This window comes from Clinocottus analis, unplaced genomic scaffold, assembly GCF_023055335.1.
Source record: "Clinocottus analis isolate CAN_PGR_092001 unplaced genomic scaffold, fCliAna1.0.p SCAF_12, whole genome shotgun sequence".
Lineage (NCBI taxonomy): Eukaryota > Metazoa > Chordata > Actinopteri > Perciformes > Cottidae > Clinocottus > Clinocottus analis.
In genome coordinates, this window is record NW_027175843.1 from 19,316,174 (window position 1) to 19,334,425 (window position 18,252).

The window sequence follows — 18,252 nt, forward strand, 5'->3', positions numbered from 1 at the left end:
ATGATTGTTATTTTAAAACTTTTAACTGTGGAAGTTAAAAAAGGCAAAGCCAGTGTATTCATGGAGCACATTTCAACAACGAGGCGATGCAAAGCGCTTCACATGAAACCATTCAAAGCATCAAAACATAACGCAAAAGAAAAAACAAGATTTAAAAACAATTAAGAACATTCATTAGACATAAAAAACTGTCAAAAAGCACAAAAAAAGTAATACAAGTTGCAGTTTAAGAAATAAAATGTAATAGTGAGATGCAGTAATTGATAATTATCATTGAAGTTAAAGGCAACAGCAAACAGAGAAGTATTTTTAATAACAGTAGAGGAAGTTATTAAACAGTAAAGTGTTGTTTTAGTTTGAGATGAACATCTGCTGTTGGAATGTGCTCATCAAACATCTTGCTCATGCATTTAGGACGTGTGCCGTCTGCATTAAAATTCACTGTTTGAAATTGTGTTTGTTGCAGAAAGGTGAGTTTATGGTCAAATATGAAAGTGGTTCATCTTCTGCCATGATGAAAACATATCCCACTTTGATTTTTTTCTATGCGTGGGTGGAAAAAGAAAAGCTTAGGATTGGTCTTTCTAAACATAGAGGTTCATCACATGATACAGGAGATGCATTAAACGGACCAGAGCGTTGATGACAAGTAGAAAGAGCTCGTGCTCTCAGTTTCAACTTGTGTTGAACTTAAGATGCAAGTTTTAAATGAAAAGAACGTTGGGAGCGTATCTGATATGCTGATTCGTCTATTTTTAGACTCATGACAGATAATTGTGTGTACTTTGTAGCCCTACAAAAAGAAGGGTTTCGCTACTTTCCCCGCAAAGATTTAGACCGTGATGTTGGGAAATGAAATATATGCAGTGCACATTTAAATTAAAGAATAAAGTGTGGAAATAATATTAAAAAGGAAATAGAGACTAACAGGACCAGCACTTGTCTGAAGACATCTTGCTCTGAACTCTTTTCCTCTCCCGTAAATACGTCTTTTCAATAAAACTAATCACCTTGTGTGCAAATATAATTATATTTATTCATGTAGCCTATAAAAAAATATGTAAATGTAAGCATTTAAATATGGTTAGCAATGCTGATAATTGATATTTTGGATGCTAGTACTAACATTTTAGGTATTTAACTTCTTAATGTATGTCCTTTACTTTAAATACTTTTTCCTTCTTTGTCATTTTGCACCACTCTCCCTCTCTCTGAAACACCAATCGGTTACATTACTATGCTGTTAAATAACTTTTTGCATTAATAATGCATTGCTTCAGTGGCACAGTTTATATCGAATGTGTTGTCACAATGCAATAAAATCTAATTTTAGAGTCCAACGTGACACTGACGTTGACACAGCAGCGACTGTGTGTGTCTGTGTCGACCTTTCGTATATTTTCACGGCAGCTGGCCCTTTAACAAACTCCATTGGGGCAATTGATGGGCGAAAAAAAAAATATGTGAATGAAATCCAACCATTCATAAAAATAGGCCACCGCTGCGCTGTGATTGGCCAAACCGAAGCCTCATGCATAATTAATTCGCCCGGGAGACGCTATTGGCTGCCGACCCAACGGACAGGCTCGCTCAGCCAATCAGCGCGTGTCTCCTCGGTGCCTCTCGAGCCCAGGGGGGGAAAAAACCGAGCGGGCCATTAACAGAAAGCTCAGTCAAGTTTTGTGAGTCGAAGACGGCGCATCGGTTTGTCAGCGCGCAGGCGATTACACGACTAGCGACACGTTGTTTTTTTGGGGTATTTGTGGATATTAATACCATATTCTTTCCATATCGAGGACGTATCAATACACACACAAGGTAAGCTGCAGCATTCTTTATTCTTTTATTTTTTTAAAGCGCTGTTCTGGCTGGGTATTTTTCTCACGTTCTTCTGAGACAAACGGGCGCAACGCCATCTTATTTTAAAGTTAAAACCCGTTTTATAACGGATTTATACTGCTGGGTGTAATAGCCGTATTCAAGCCCAGCGTGTGTTGGATTCGGCGCTTTTTTTTTAATCTGCGTGGGTCTTTGGTTTTATCTTATCAGTGCGGTCAGGCGACTGTTTGTGATTTTTTTTTTTTTTTTTGTGAATGGACGTTTTTTTTTCTTCTTTTTTTTTCTTCTACTTCAATCCTCTGTTTCCACACGGGTCGAGTTTCACTTCATTGAGAAAAACAAGGGAGGGAGGGAGGGATGGATGGGGGAAGGGAGGAGGAAGAGGAGGAGTGGGAGGTGTCGGGTGATCTTCGTCCCCCAGCGGTGCCCCCCCCCCCCCCCCCCCTCCACCCTCAAGCCGCCGCTGAAGCGCAGAACCTCGGCCGAAAATTAGCTGATTTTGTCGCTTTGGCTCACGGATGAAAAGTTGAAAAGAATTACGCAGTATACAAGTTTGTCTGTTTACTTCTTTTTAAAAAAAAATAAAAAATATCCCAATGGCTGCGAAACTGTAGTGGAAGTTATAATCCCAACTGTGGTGATAAACTATTTAATTTTATTTATTTTTGTTTTTTTACATTTTGCTTCGTTTAGGGACCATTTGGCCTTTTCTGTCTTTATTGTTCCCGAGGTTCAACATATAATAACAAATACAGCATCTAAGTAACTTTTTCCCTCTTTTTAAAATGTAAAGTCTCCAATTATTATGATTTTTTTTGTATTGTTTTCCTTATTTTCCCTACATGTGAGTGGCCCAGAGTACATGAGTAATAATCCTCCTGATTGATGTGTCGCTCCGCACAAGTACAGTTGCTTCTGAAGTAATAAGTGTAATATGTGCCTTGCGCACGTAATAATTGCCCCGGCAGCTTTCTGCAGTCGTCACCCATTAGCAGGAGATGGAGTGAGTCGTATCACTCCGCCGAGGGAGCTGTGAGGCTGGAGGGCAGCGGCTCAGCCTCGAGTTGTTGTCACATTTAAAAGGGAACTATTTGTTGTTGTGACAAGTGCGTCTGGGTTCAGGTCTCATCAGCTTTCTGACCTACTACACTCTTTTTCTACTCTAACATCTCCAAGCTGATTATAGTGGAGCGTAGTGCAGATGGCCAGTGAGCCGTTATATAAGTGTAACTACGTGTGCTGTGTAACACACTTGGTGTTTACGTTGTGTGTGTGTGTGTGTTCAAAGAGATTTGTTTGTTGGTCGAATATCAAGCTGGAAGAAGACTGTGGCCTTTTTGTTGCAGCGTCTATACTTGATGCATAAGGATGGGGGGATGTGATAAGATATGAATCCCAACTGTTTTGACTCAGTCTCGTAAAACAACAACAACAACAACAATGTGCCCACATTGCTTCTCAGTTTTATTGACCGTTTCCAATCTTGTGTTTTTTGTTTTTTTTCTTCCAGTGACCCGCGGCGTGACCCCCCCGTGCGCCGTCGCTTTAAAGCGAACACCTCCCCACCCTCCCCTCCCCCAATATCGGAGCCCTCCCCCCCTCCTCCTCCCTACACACACACACACACACACACACACACACACACACACACACACACACACACACACACACACACACACACACACACACACACACAAAATCAAACAGATAACATGGACGGATTCTATGACCAGCAGGTCCCATTTATGGTCCCACCCAGCGTAAGTGGACATGTGCCAGCTACACACACACACACACACACACACGGATCCCTGTACATATATAATAATACACATCCTCAACATCTGCATTATTGTGACGACATCATCTTCTTCTTCAGCACAAGTCCCACGCGGAGGAACCGTCGCACCACAGGCCTCTGACCGACAGGAAGAGGAAGTACGTGGACACGGAGCTCGCCCAGGACACGGAAGGTAACGGCCGCCGGACGCCAACGAACGCCGGTCTTCCAGCGACGAGGTGGCGGGAAAGCTCACACTCAATATGTCTGTTTTCATCCATTCATTTCAGATCTCTTCCAAGACCTCAGTCAGCTGCAAGAGATCTGGATTGCAGAAGGTAAATTTATCATTTTATTAGAATAAGCATGTTGTACTTTTAAGTGGCCTTTTTTCTTTTTTTTCCCAAACGACCAGGAACAAGACGAACCATGATTTAAGATTAAAGATTAACTTGGCAGGAATGTGGGAATATTGTTATTTTTGGTGTTAGCAATTAGAAGAGCAAAGTCCTGCTCACGAGAAACCGCTGACACATTTGTTTTGCTTAAAAGTCGCTTTCTCTCCTCCCTTTTTCCCCTCTGTTACTCCTTAAAACAGCTCTTTTAAAACAGAGAAAATATTCCTGCAGATTAGTGTTCGTTCCCCTCGTTTCACCTCCTTTTTTTTTTTGTTCCTATCTGAGAGATTAAAAAAGGACGACGTGCTCTATTTCTTTCTCACGCGCTGCGTCCTCCTGTATCTTCACAGCCCAGGTGCCCGATGACGAACAGTTTGTCCCAGATTTCCAGTCGGACAGCTGTGAGTACCTGCTTTTTTTGTTGTTGTCAGTGTTTATCTCTGATTATATTGTGTGTGTGTGTGTGTGTGTGTGTTTCCTGAGCATGTTCTGTCGCTGCTTTCCCCACGATCCATATGGGTCAACCCCGGTCACGGTGTGCGTGTGTCGGCCTGCTTCTGGTCTGCTTTTTGGGCGGACGTTTAAACCTCGGTGGCAGTTCGTGCTCTTCGTCGCGGAGGAAAGTGCTTTTTTTTTTGAGTCTCTTGTCCCTGACCAGGTCGCTGCGCTGTTATATTTTTTTTTACATCCTGCCTTGGAAGAACGCTCTTCAAAACACAGCTCTGGTAAAAGCCAGCTCTCCCTCTCTCTCTCCTCCCTCCATTTTGAGTTTAATCAGCCGATTGGCATGGGGCACCACATGAGCCAAGCCCCTAATCTGATTTCACACTTTCCCGCACTCGGGCCCTGCTGCCGAAGTGGGCTAGATTCCAGTGGACGGGGGTGGCGGCGGCGGCGGTCCCGTTTCAGTGCTGCTCCACAAAACTATCACCTCCTCCCTCCATCCCTTACACTTCTCCAGGCAACGTCCTGTTTTGTTTCTGCACATCGCCCTCAGGCTACGTTTGAGTTACGACCAGTGGAGCGTTGTATGACCCCTCCTCCTCCTCCTCCTCCTCCTCTCCGGCCTCTGAGTTTGTGTTTTTTGTCTGATGCGTGGGCGGTGGAGACGGGGTGTGGTTGCTGTAAACTGACCACCAGGAAACATATTATTGAGGTCGAGGCATTGACATGCATGCGTTTCCCCGTCCCCGCCCCCATCTCCCCCTATCCGAAGTCTGCTTCTACTGTACACAGTCGGCTCGCTGTCAAGGAGTCCTCGACCTTGTGCTGTCGGCGTGTGCGTGTGAGATACTGAGAAGTGAGTTTGCTCGTTGTGCGTCTCGTTGCCAGGCTGCACACCGGTTCCCTCTCTCTCCGGCTCTCGGTCTGGACGAGATGCGTGGAGCTGATGTTTGAGGTCAGGTGGTGCAGGACGGCGCTCGCCCGTCAGGTCCAGAAAAAGGAAGGAAGGAGGGAGGAAAACATGCCTGATCCCTTTTTAATTTATTTACTTTCCTCCACAAAATCCCGAGCCATGGCGTTGTCGGCGGAGCTCACGTGCCCGCTGTGGCTCGGCTTGGGGTCCGTCAGCGCCACGGGGTGATTTATTTTATTTCCCTCCCTCCATCCCTTTCTCCTCTGCTCTGTGCCAAAGAGAGGTGGGGATGGGGGGGGGGATCCAGTTTCTGCCTGGCTATTATGTGGCGCCCCGGAAACTGCAGAAAGCTGCAGCGAGTGTCTAATGGTTACAGCGCGGGAGAAAGGGGGAAGAAAAAAAATCATTCGCCGCCATTAGATTACAGCCACGCTGATTCTTGGGTATTGCACCACCGGCCCCCTTAATGGGAGTCGCCCGTTGAAGTTTGAGAGCGGGGGGGGCATTGTTGTTTCTACCGAGCGGGCCGCCATTAGGCCCCCCAGATGATAAATTGCCACTTAAGTGGCGCTGTCAGTCCAGGGAATACGCGGACGATGTCCATGCGTCCATTTATCCATCAGGTCCAAAATGTGGTTACGATAACTGCTGCACTTCTGTTCATGGCTTCAATTAGAGCCCGTATCTGGAGTTGATCTGATGCACTCAAACTTGTGTTGCTGTCTCTCTCTCTCTCTCTCTCTCTCTTTGTGCGTCTCCTCCCCCGTCCAGTGATGTTTCATGGCCCGCCGCCAGCCAAGATCAAGCGGGAGCTGGCTCCCTCCAAAGAGTTCTCGCCCTGCCGCCAGGACCGGAGCCCCATGCCCTACGGAGAGAAGTGCCTCTACAGCTACAGGTGTGCAACACCTGGGAAAGTCATGGAATTAAAACAAGTGTATTCCAGGCCTGGAAAAGTCCTTGGGGGGGGGAAAAAGTCCCAAAAGTTGTGTAAAAGTGTTATATTCATGTGTTCATGACGTTCATTTACGTCAGGTTTGAAATATTTAATATGCTTTTAAAAGAATGAGGCTCAAAATGTAAGCAGGCATCTATACAAATGTTTTTTTCTTTTAATCAAACTATTGTCCCTCATTCATTTGAGTCATTTAAGGTTTACTGCATGCCTTGAATCCTCATTGTTAGTTCAAATACTACATTTTATCACTTTGTACTGTTTACACACACGTTTGCTCATGGGAATGTGGTTAAAAGTCATGGAGAAGTCAGAAATCGCAGCACAATCTCAGCTCTCTATGGATACATTATCACTTTCCACTGCCTGATCTTCTAACGCCATCGGTCACAATGTGTGTAACCCTGTTCTGACGGCGCGTCTCCTCCTCATCCACAGTGCCTGTGACAGGAAGCCCACTCCCGGGTTCAAGCCATTAACTCCTCCCTCGACGCCCGTCTCTCCTTGCGTAACGCACCCGCTGAGCGAGCAGACCCCTCCCCCTCCTCCTCTTCCTCACCCCCGCCTCGCCAACCCGACCCCGGGGCCGCATCCCCTACACGTGCAGCAGCAGCAGCAGCAGCAGCAGCAGCAGCAGCAGCAGCAGCAGCAGCAGCAGCAGCAGCAGCAGCAGCAGCAGCAGCAGCAGCAGCAGCCGCCCATAACGGCGAGCGCGGGCTCTCCCAACCAGCAAGCGCTCCCGATCCACAGCCCGCCCTTCGCCGTGCCGTGCGCGCCCATCAGCCAGGATGCCAACACCTTCACACCTGAGCACAGGTGAGATGAGCGTCTCCAGGAGGCGGGGGGGCGTGTCTTGTCTCCCGATCACAACCTCACCCTTTCTCCTCCATCATTTTTATTTTTAGGTTCCAGCGGCAGATGTCGGAGCCATGTCTACCGTTCCCTCCGTCAGAGAGGCAAGGCCGCCCCCAGTTCCTGCCCCAGCCTCCCAGCAGCAGCAACAACAACAGTCTGCCACGTGACGGCCGGCCGCCGTACCACCGGCAGATGTCGGAGCCGCTGGTAGCCGTGCCGCCGCAGGGATTCAAGCAGGAGCTGGTGGACCCGCGCTACGCCGAGCAGGGCGTGCCCGCCATGCGGCAGGCCGCCTTCCACCCCATGGCCATCAAGCCGGAGCCGCGGGACTTCTGCTTCGATTCTGGTGAGCGGGAGGAGAGAGTCTGTTACCTCTCGACGGCGTGGATGTTTTATAAAAAAAAGAGAAGGATTTATCTGTGAAAGCAGAGGGTGGAGGAATGCGGCCGTGTTTGTTCTGGGTCGCTAACGCGCGCCCGCGAGTTTTAGCGTGCGGCCGAGGCCCGAGCGCACAGGTGCTCACTTCTCACACACACACACACACACACACACACACACACACACACACACACACACACACACACACACACTCGCCGCCTCCAAGCCTAATCTGCGTCGTTCCTCAAGAGTCACGCCAATAAAGTAAAAGTGGGTCTTTTAGCTCAGCCTAAGCCTCCGAGGGCAGAGCAGTAAATGGGTCACCCACCAGGTGCACAGCACCTCTCCGCCCCCGAGCTCAGCCTCCCTCGGAATAGATCTCGGCCAGGAGCCCTCGGAGGACTTAGCGACCTGCGGCGAGTCCGTCGCGGGAAAACATCTTTCTTGGAGAGGTGCGGGGCCGGCGGCGATGTTCACTTCGCTGCGTTCAAAATCCAACTGGACTCGTTTGGTCCTCCCGCCCACGCGGCCAGCTGCCGGCCGGCCCCCGCTCTGCCGCATTAACATCCCCTCTCTCTCTTCTTCCACTTTTATTTCTTTAATCTTTTTTCACGCTCACGCACATTCTCATGAGGGAGGGAGGAGGGGGGGAGTGATGTAATGACAAATCCTCTTAGCTTCTTACAGCTTTTTAAATACCTACGTCACGGACGGCCTCGCGTCTCTGGCCGGGACGCAAGGGGCGCACGTTCAGGTTCAGGATGGTCTGCAGGGCGACGACGAGGCGAGCTGCGGCCGCGCCGTGATTTTAAAATCCACGCATTATCGTCCTTGGCATCTGAGGAAGAACTATTCTTTGAATTCCCTCTTCTTTCTTTCACGACATCCATGCGAAGACTTAAGCCGATGGCCCCGACTCCCTGCAGACTCTTTCCTTAAGTGAGGACAAGAGGAGACGCAGAAGATTGATCTCTGGTTGACTTATCAGGAGACAGGAAACAGAGTAATGACTGTGGGGGGTTGGAGACGGGTCGGTACGCACTGCAGAGACGCCGCCGCAATGGGGAAGACTGGGCCGAGAGGGGAAGGGAGGAGGAGGAGGGGGGGGGGGGGGGGGCTTGGCTGGCGTAACTCGATTGTCATTGAGATTTAATACAGCGACCATGGTGCTAATCTCGTTTTAAAGGCTCGGCGGACATGCGGGGGATGTTGTGTGCTCGCTCTGAGCTGGGCTTTAGTCCGTGTGACTGACACGCGCACACAGACACGCACAGACACACACACACACACACACACACACACACACACACACACACACACACACACACACACACACACAGAGAGTATTGGGCATTTTTTAAGCCCAGCTGTTGGCGCTGCAGCGACCAGAAAAGCAGCCGCTCTACATTTTTTTTGTGTGTGTATAAATATATATGCATATATATATTTATCGGCCCGACTTAACGCGCTGACATAGCTCGGGCCGAGCGGCTCCTCTGTGAACATCGGGCCGGCGCTGTGCGCTCCCGGTGGCAGCGGTCCAAATATATCTGGTCAGCTGCGAGGTGGATTTTGATGCATTGGATACGAACTGGCGAGGACGTCGCCTGGTCTAAATTTATACGCCTCGTCTTCTCTTGTTTACAGAAGTGCCTAACTGTCAGTCATCGTTTGGGAGAGCGGGCAGCTTCTACCAGAATAACCATGACAGTAAGTCATTGTCTGCTTCTTTTTAATGTTGTTTAGTGTGTTTGAAGCTGTGCACAACACTCTCTGCCGCTCTCGGTCAGGATGTCCGGCTGCATTGCCTTTCTCGCGCTCTTCACCCGCCGCTTCGATTTTGACGCGTCTGCGTTCTCCTCCGTCTTCCTCGCAGGCTTCTCCTTCGACAGAGATCCTCAGCTGTACTTCGACGATACCTGTGTGGTCCCCGAAAGATTAGAAGGTAAGAAAAACCCCGAGATCTGACACCCGAGACCAACGCGAAAGCACGAGATGCCGCGTTCGCATCGAGTCGGTTAGTCAGAATACTTCAGTCGCCATCTGGCAACGTCGAGGGATGTCTGGTCGCGGTGGAGTCCAGTGCTGACGGCCTCCTTTCTCCCTCCCGCTCGCAGGCAAAGTGAAACAGGAACCCTCCGTCTACCGCGACGGGCCTCCCTACCAGCGCCGCGGCTCCCTGCAGCTCTGGCAGTTCCTGGTCACGCTGCTGGACGACCCGGCCAACGGACACTTCATAGCGTGGACCGGCCGCGGCATGGAGTTTAAGCTCATCGAGCCCGAGGAGGTCAGTCCGTCCTCCGGACTTCAAGCTCCACACGTGTCCGTTCTCTGTGTCAACTTACTCACGGCGACTCTCTGTGCCTCCAGGTGGCTCGTCGCTGGGGCCTCCAGAAGAACCGACCGGCCATGAACTACGACAAGCTGAGCCGCTCGCTCCGCTATTACTACGAGAAGGGCATCATGCAGAAGGTAAAGGCACGTTCACCCCTTTTCCTTTTCTCGTGACGTTTGAGACTCATCAGTGAATGCTAGCCTGCAGTTCAGCGTTTGTTGCCTCAGGTTTCAACCAGATTAAAATGTACGTACGCCTTGAATTTGATCCTGAAATAGCAGAAGATTCCCTTCAGTCTGCAGAGGAAATGACACCTTTTTAGATGTATTGATGGAGACGCTTTTTAGGTTAAACGTGTCGTCTCTCCTGGTGTTTTTCCTCAGGTGGCCGGCGAGAGGTACGTCTACAAGTTTGTGTGCGACCCCGAGGCGCTCTTCTCCATGGCGTTCCCCGACAACCAGCGGCCCAGCCTGAAGGCGGACCCGGACAGCCTGCCGGGGCTGGACGACGACACCGTGCCCCTCACCCACTACGAGGAGACGGCGCCCTACCTGCTGGACGGCGGGGAGCAGTGCGTGGCGGGCCTGCCCTTCCCCGACGGCTACGGCTACTAGCGCTAACACGCCGAATGGGGAAAAAAAGAATGAAGAAGAAGCAGAAAAGAAACACTCCCTGAAGAAGTCTTTCTCGACGATCCCGCTCTCCAAAATAAATTTAAACAAGAATCCGGAGATGGGAACTTTCCCAGCCGCCCGGGAAGGAACGCCTCCTTCCTCCACGGCCCCTCCCCTTGGAAAACCTTCATGGAAAACTCTGGAAAGCTGCCTTGCTAAGGATGAACGAGGGGAGAGGCCCGCGGCAGCTCTCCTACTGCGAGAGAGGGTTGTGAAACCGCTGAGGGTGAACTGAAAAAATGGCGACGGAGACCAAAACGAAGCGAGGTCGCACGCGCCGCCATTTTTTTTTTTTTTTTTAAAGAACTGACAAAGCCCCCTCTTTGTACGAGACTGCGGGAGTTGTCGCATTTCTGATTATTTTTTTTGTGACAATCTGCTTTTTCTTAAAAACAATCAAGTAACCAAAACGGAGTAGAAATATTAAATATTTAAATATAAAAAGACATCTATTGAGACACCCTGAAAGCAGCACTATTCTATAGGTGCCTTTCTTTTTGGGGTCAAAACCTCCCACCCAGCCACCAACACACCCCATTGTCATGTCGCCGCATCTGAACTACGAGATCCGTTAAAGGGCTTTTAATTTGCAAAAAAAAAAACGGAGTTGACAACAAAAACAAATCAAACACACAACATAATCGAAAAACCACAGATTTGTTTCCTGTGGATTGACGACTTATTTTCTTTTTTTACTGCCAGCTGTTTTTACTTTTTGAGCTGTATTTCAGTCGTCAGCTCCTCCTGTAAATGTGTGAAACGCTCTTTTAACTGTTCGAGAACCTTTTTTCTGGTCAACGCCCACGGCTCCTCCCACGGCTCCTCCCACGGCTCCTCCCACGACGGCTCATCGCTCGCTGGGTCCTAAAGTCCGGATGTTATTAGCGCTCCGTCTCCTCTGCTTGCATAAAAAAAGGGGGGGAGACGGTTAAAAACAAAAGAACATATTCTCCTAAAGGCGTTAATAATTTATTAAAAATATATATATTATTATCTCTGATAAATGGTCCCGTTGCTCCTTTTTTTAATTTGATTTTCTTGTATTTCAGTCCGGGTGCTTGATGTTTTCTTGGCAGTGTACTAGTTCCTCTGAGGCTCCAGTATGGCAGGAGCATCAGGGTGTTGCATGCAAAGTTTCAAAATACATTTTTAAAAAAGCGGCGACCTTTCTTCTGGACGCCTCTCTGCCGGTCACACGTCGTCACCCGGAGACTTCTGCTTCTCTTCGCATGGTGTAATCAGTCCAGACCGTGTGTCCACTCACATATCGCTTTGAACCGTCTTTGGACGAGGAAGATATTTGATATTCTCTGCATTGTTTTTATTTGGTGGTGTTTTTATTATCAATGTTTCTGAATGGTGGTAAGGGAGGGGGGGGGTCGAAGACAAACGTATATAAAGTATATATTTTTGCTATAAGGCTGCATTTCTGTTTTGATTTCAACGTATATAAAGCTGTATAGTTTAGCCTCTAATAGACATGTACCTTTTTAAAAAAAACCTCTATTCTTTATGACGCTACTACTGCAGACTGTTTGTTCAAGAGGCCTCGAGGTCGGAGAATGGATGAGAAGAGGATATTATCTTGCTTGTAAAATGTGTGTCTGTGTGAGAGCGAGTGTGTATGTGTGTGTTTTTAAAGGCCGAAGTTCCACCAGAGGCTGCGGTGACGACGTGCATTATATCATGGGATGCTCTCCGGCCACAGGGGATCGTCTGCACTTGTATAGGCTTCAGTTTCCCTCCCCTCACAACGTGTTTCTTACACTGCTGAGTTCATGATAATCTGTACTGGGTACAATAAACGCTCCTTTATGCTTCACTTGCCTGAAGTCCTGGTGTGTTTCATAATAACTCCCCTTCCTCCTCCTCCTCCTCCTCCTCCCTGGGTCAGCTGACAGGCTGCTGTGGTCTGGCAGTCACTGCTTGACCTGGCTGATTTCTTGAGTCACATGCTTCCTTTCTGGGTAAATGATTACTCTCTTCTTTTTTTTTAACCTGCTGCAAATGGAAGAAAAAGGGAAAAACACCCCCGTGTGTTTCCTTTTCTTCACGTTTCTGACATCGTGCACGTCAGGGTTTTACGTCGAGGATTCAAACGAGCAATGAAATAAACGTATCGCCCATTTTTCATATTGAGGGATTAGTTACACTACACTACACACTCCATTATCCACCCATTACACAAACCAAACACAACGAGAACGTTCTCGTGCTGGAGCGCGAGTCATCAGTGAATAATTCACAGTTCGGTGCCGTTTAAAAAAAAACCTTCAGCGAGCCCCAAAAAGTGTGGCTGTTGTGTGCTTGTTTTGAGAGTGAAATTATTCATGAGCGTAAGTATGAGACTCGACCGAGAGCACGGAGAGAGACATTAATAACTGTTTTTTTAATGTACATCCAACCACATAAATAATGTTAGTATGTAATGTAATGCATAGAGCACCAGGCTGGTTACATGTTGGGTCTAAAATTAATTTTTGGAAACTGTTTATTGACGAGAACGTTCACACTTGCAAAGGAATTTGGCTTGTTGATTAGTGCACGACAGGGAACACAGTGTAACGATAAGACATCATTTAATCATACAAATATTAAGATTTACAACCAGATAAAGTAACAAATTAACAGTAAAGTGAGTGTACACCCTTTTGAAAACCCTTTTTTTTCCTGCATATATACAATATATACACTGTGTACATCTGCAGGTATGTGGTGGAAAAACTACTGAAATCACCTGCTATCCACTAAAAATACTGCATTCAAACAAACAAAACATATATTTAAATGCAGAAGAATTAGCCAAAAGGTTCACTAAAAGTTTTGAATATATAAAACGAGTCACAACGCTAAACTGCCCATCAGTGAAGCGCTCATGTTACAATATGCGATCACAATTATTGCATCAACATTTAAGTGGTTTGTCAAGGAGGAGCAACCTAAAAGTACAATGCATCCCTCTGTACTGTGGCGTGGAGGTATAAAGTACGTACAAAACCATCAACTGTTGTACTTATCTGGGTGATTTTGGACTTTCGCGACCATCTTGTGACGTCGGTTCCAGCTTCAGCCGCTCAGAGTGCTGAAGCTGAGCTCTGGTCTCCAGTAACACCGTCTGCCCGGCAGGCAGCTCCCCATTGATTGAGAGGCAGAGTGCCTTTGAATGCCATGAAAGGCCTTTTAGTGCGCTCATGGGAGCTGCTCTGGCCTCATAGTGTGTGTGTGTGTGTGTGTGTGTGTGTGAGCGTATAGCCGCCGGCGCTCATAACATGTCCATACGTTTTCTTTCAGCAGCTTCACTCATCTCCTTTGTGTCCGTTGGTGGAGGTGTAAGTTTTTATGTCTGTAACCCGCCGTCTTTGACGGAAGAAATCGTTCATTTAATGCATACTATTGCAGAATTTGTAATATGAATATTCATTCACACCTCAGCTGTGAATTCTCCAACAGACGCCCACGGTCCTCTTGTCAGATTCGGAGGGAACAATGCATCACTGTCACAAACACACCTTGAGAAGCTCCAGTGCTTTGAGCGCCAAAGTTCATTCGTAGCCTCGTTGGACGCAAAGAAAAGTCCACTCGCTGGCTTTTTTACAACTTTTTAACACTGAATTTCTATATTTTCTTTGTCATCCTCATTTGAAAAGGCTCTACGGGGACTGTGCTTTGAGCTATGCGCTAACGTAAAATGCTAATGTAACACGCTAATGTAACACACTAACCTAACACGCTAACATAACCTGCTAACGTAACGCGCTAACTTAACACGCTAACATAACCTGCTAACGTAATGCGCTAACGTAACATGCTAGAACGTCAACCGTTTTCACCGTCTTAGTAAAGCGAGTTAGCATCCAAGCTACCACTAATAACAATATTTTTCACAATATCTTCAGAAAACAAACACACAATGCTATCGGTCAAAATGTTGTGACTTGGTTTCTTGCGCATTTTCTGTGTTGGTGAGAAAGATTCTGCAACTAATTGTCCATAATGGTGATTTAAAGGCACAGTGTGCAGCATGTCAGGGAATCTATTCAGCAAAAAAAGACAATACAACATTCATGACTGTGTTTTCATTTGCGTACAATCACATAACACTAAGAATCGTTGCGTTTTTTCCGTGTGTCTTCACGTCTACGTGGTCCTCTTTACGGTGTCGGCCATGTTTCTACGGTAGCCCGGAGCGGACATACCAAACACTGGCTCTAGAGAGAGAGACTTCTGTGTTTCTACGTTACCTGAAGTCCACCATACTTTTTTTTTTTGCACAACCACAACTCTCAATGCCAGCGAATCCTACGCACTGTCCCTTTAAGAGGCGCCGGATTATTAATTCTGGCTCTGGTTCTTTTATCCACAGTCGCGATTAAGCCGTGAACCCAACGTAATGATCCTGATCCATTTAACGAGGAGCCGGTGACGCTTTAGAAAGGTCCCATCACCTTGGAGGCGCTCCATCACCGATGCAGAGATGCCATCCTCCTCGCCACTAATCCGGCTGCCAAAGGGCCGGCAGTAAGACACGCACAGTGCAACACATACATGCACATGTTGGAGGGATGACCGAAGGCTCCGCACACGCCACAGACGAGGCCTCGTCGTAAACATGCTAAATCGATGCATAACACCATTACAGAGTGCTTGATACAGGGCACTGGGCTTGAGCCGGGAGAAAAGTGGACATATCAAATGGATACTCCTTCAACGTACATTATGACCACGAGCTGCTTCCAAGTAAATTATTGATCCTGACACAAGACGAGGCAACTCAAGCATAATGTGGTTTCAGCTTTGAGTCTTCAGACCAATGCAGGCACTCAGTGTGTGTCAATACACACACAAACACACGCACACACACAGCCTGCCTCCACTGCAGTTTGAGAAAGCAAACCACTCTGTTCTGGCAACGAATACCGAGAAAAATATGGGTCATGTTGCCGGGAAGGGAACAGCACAAATCTTTCACATTATTTGGCCAACACGCTGTGTTCGCACAATGCTAATTACCATGGTGAGACCCTTCTCCTAAAACTCTGTTACATAACTGATTTATCACAAGCACACACACACACACACACACACACACACACACACACACACACACACACACACACACACATACACCACCCACAAGTCAGTATTTATTTCAGATTTTCACGAGAGCTCATATTTATTGTTTCTTTGACCATGGCTGCCCTCTAGTGGATGAGTTCCTGTCCTGTTGCAACACGAGGACCACAGAGTCCTGGATGGATCACTGAACAGGAGACGAGTGTCTTCACCTACGAAATGTCACTCAAAGACACACAAATCAGTCAGAAAAATACTCAAAATGACCATAAAGAAACATAGAACGACTATAAAGAGACACAAAACAACAACAAATGAATCAAAGAGATTATAAAGAGACACAAAGCAACTTCAAAATAACCATAAAGAAGCAGAATGACTTTAAAGACATGCAAAATAACTGAAAAGAGACTAAAGAGACTCACAACTACTACGACAAAGGAACAAAACACAAAGAGGCCAAAACAACAACAAACAAATGCAAACCACCTGCAAAGGGACACAAAGAGCCACTAAACAACCACAAAGAGACACAACGTGACCTCCCCGTCAGGATGCGATGTACCACAGCTGAACAATCTGTGAAATTGACGATGTTCTGCATAAATCTTAACGGACGCAAGAGCTGCAGCCACACATACTGACAGAGGATCCTTTGTGTGAGACAAACTATATGTCTTCACGGACAATGCACGAGTGTGTTCGCTGCACTCCGTGTGTGTTGAATGGATGGGCCATCAATCCGAGCAGTACGAGGCACAAACATTCAGCTCTCCTCGTCTCGTTTAGCTCATTTGCATCTGAGGCTGACAGCTCGAGATCTGAATGTTACTCACGGAGCCGGTCTGCTGTGCAGCTTCACATGTCTGCTCCCAGTGAGCCGGGATAACGGTGCCAGGGAGGTGTCGGTTGTTCAACACGCCGATGAAGCAGCAACAGCTTGTGAAAGGCGGAGACGGGGAAAAGGGCATCGCAATAGAGACGCTGATGTAGAGGCAGCAGCTGACTGAACAATCTCACAATCTCACCTCAAAGTGCATTTGGTAGAAGTTTCTGGAACTTTCAAATTGGCCACCATCACAAATCTTCCTCTGCAGATGGAGTTGGCCGAGCTAATTTGTGGAATTGTGGAAGTTCAAACATCATTTGTGTCCTTCTGGGCACGTAAATTACCTTTTTATATCAGGTCACAAGGTACAAATCAAGAAAGAAACATGGAATGAATCCCCAAAATCAAAAACAAAAACATGTGCGGTATCAAATTAAACATTAAAATCAGGGCTACAATAGAAAATGTAGCAATTATTTTGTCAGAAGGCTAATAAAGTAGCATATTTAGCTCCATGTTACCTAGAAACATAGGAATAGACACCAAGACCATTAAATTGGGGACATAAAAACTGTTTTTTGAAGAAAACTCATTTTTGGAGACCCAATTGGCGGCCATCTTGAAAAACAACCGCCGTCTTGGATTTTTGAATGGCCAATTTAGAAATTGGCTTAAAGGGCTACAAATCACATTTCGTCTTCCTCTATTCCTCTGAACATCTTTGGACACCAGGATGTGTGTGAGGTGATGAAATAGTGGACACACTGTTGAGCGCTTCAGCACATGTTGAAGGCGTAACACGCAGAGCCCTTCAAGGCCTCACCTTAACCCTAACCCCTAATCCTATGTAATGTTCGAGTGTGTTGTGTTTAGAGGTTGTACATGGTCTTGTACTGTTTGTGAACACAAGCTCTGTCCACTCATCTCGCTTTATTTGCGTTTCTTTTCCGGAGCTTTCTCCTTTGTTTTAATTGAGTGTGAAGGGGAACGCTCCCCATGAAGCCTATACGCCCCCAACTAATCCCCTTATCAGTGCCAGCCTATAAAAGGCACCTGTTGGCCTTCTTTCCCGTAGTGGCCCCCTGTCCCGGCCCCCCTGTGGTGGCTCCTACTGGTTTTTCGTGTTCAAGAAATAGTTTATTCTTGTGTTGGTAGGGTTAGGGTTGCCTCTTGATTTCTTTAATGAAACCAAAGCACATTTCTGTCTAATATTAATAACGAATATAGGTGCATAAAATCTATATATTTTAGTCGTAAATCTTATATTTCCTGGGGAGCAATTCCCCTCCCAAGGTGGCGTTGATGGTTCCCTCTCATTTCCCCCAACGGACCAAAGACTGATGTCATAATGGAGAGGAAGTACTTTTACATGAGTCTCTACGCTGCATGGTATATCTTTAATAGGCGACCAGCGTCTGGGGTTTTGGGATTGAATGTATATCATGAAATACACTATATATAAACACCATAAAACATAATTTCATCAGTAAGTAAGTGCACCATTGGGAAGGTTTGTCCTCACAATTTGCAAATGGATTTTAGAGTTATAACATTTAGTTAAACTTGTTGTGAAGGGATGTACTGATATTTATTATTATGCACCAAAGCATGTGCAACAAAACATGTGAGCAACATGTTTTGGCCTTCATGTGACATGACGTGTTGTTGATTATGCAGATTATAGCTGCACCACGGTAGTGTCTGCCCTTTTCGGCTTTCACCATTTCAAAGGACACGTTGCAAGAGCTGAACAAACAGTTCTGTGCTGCAGAACAATTCTTC

General features: G+C 46.9%; 1 protein-coding gene across 2 annotated transcripts; it reads left to right on the forward strand.

Annotated features, from left to right (window-relative positions):
- The first annotated feature begins 1,683 nt into the window (after window positions 1–1,683).
- Window positions 1,684–12,384, forward strand: etv5a (ETS variant transcription factor 5a). Of its 2 annotated transcripts, none has more exons than XM_068572560.1 (14): window positions 1,684–1,818; window positions 3,350–3,599; window positions 3,719–3,812; window positions 3,910–3,957; window positions 4,368–4,418; window positions 6,146–6,269; window positions 6,765–6,927; window positions 6,976–7,142; window positions 7,232–7,527; window positions 9,207–9,269; window positions 9,436–9,504; window positions 9,677–9,846; window positions 9,930–10,037; window positions 10,278–12,384. In XM_068572560.1, exons 2-14 carry the CDS (start codon window positions 3,552–3,554, stop codon window positions 10,506–10,508), a joined length of 1,632 nt encoding a protein of 543 aa, XP_068428661.1. In that variant the 5' UTR covers window positions 1,684–1,818; window positions 3,350–3,551; the 3' UTR covers window positions 10,509–12,384. The 2 variants fall into 2 exon arrangements, with proteins under 2 accessions (XP_068428661.1, XP_068428662.1); XM_068572561.1 differs by having other exon boundaries at window positions 9,930–10,031.
- The last annotated feature ends 5,868 nt before the right edge of the window (window positions 12,385–18,252 follow it).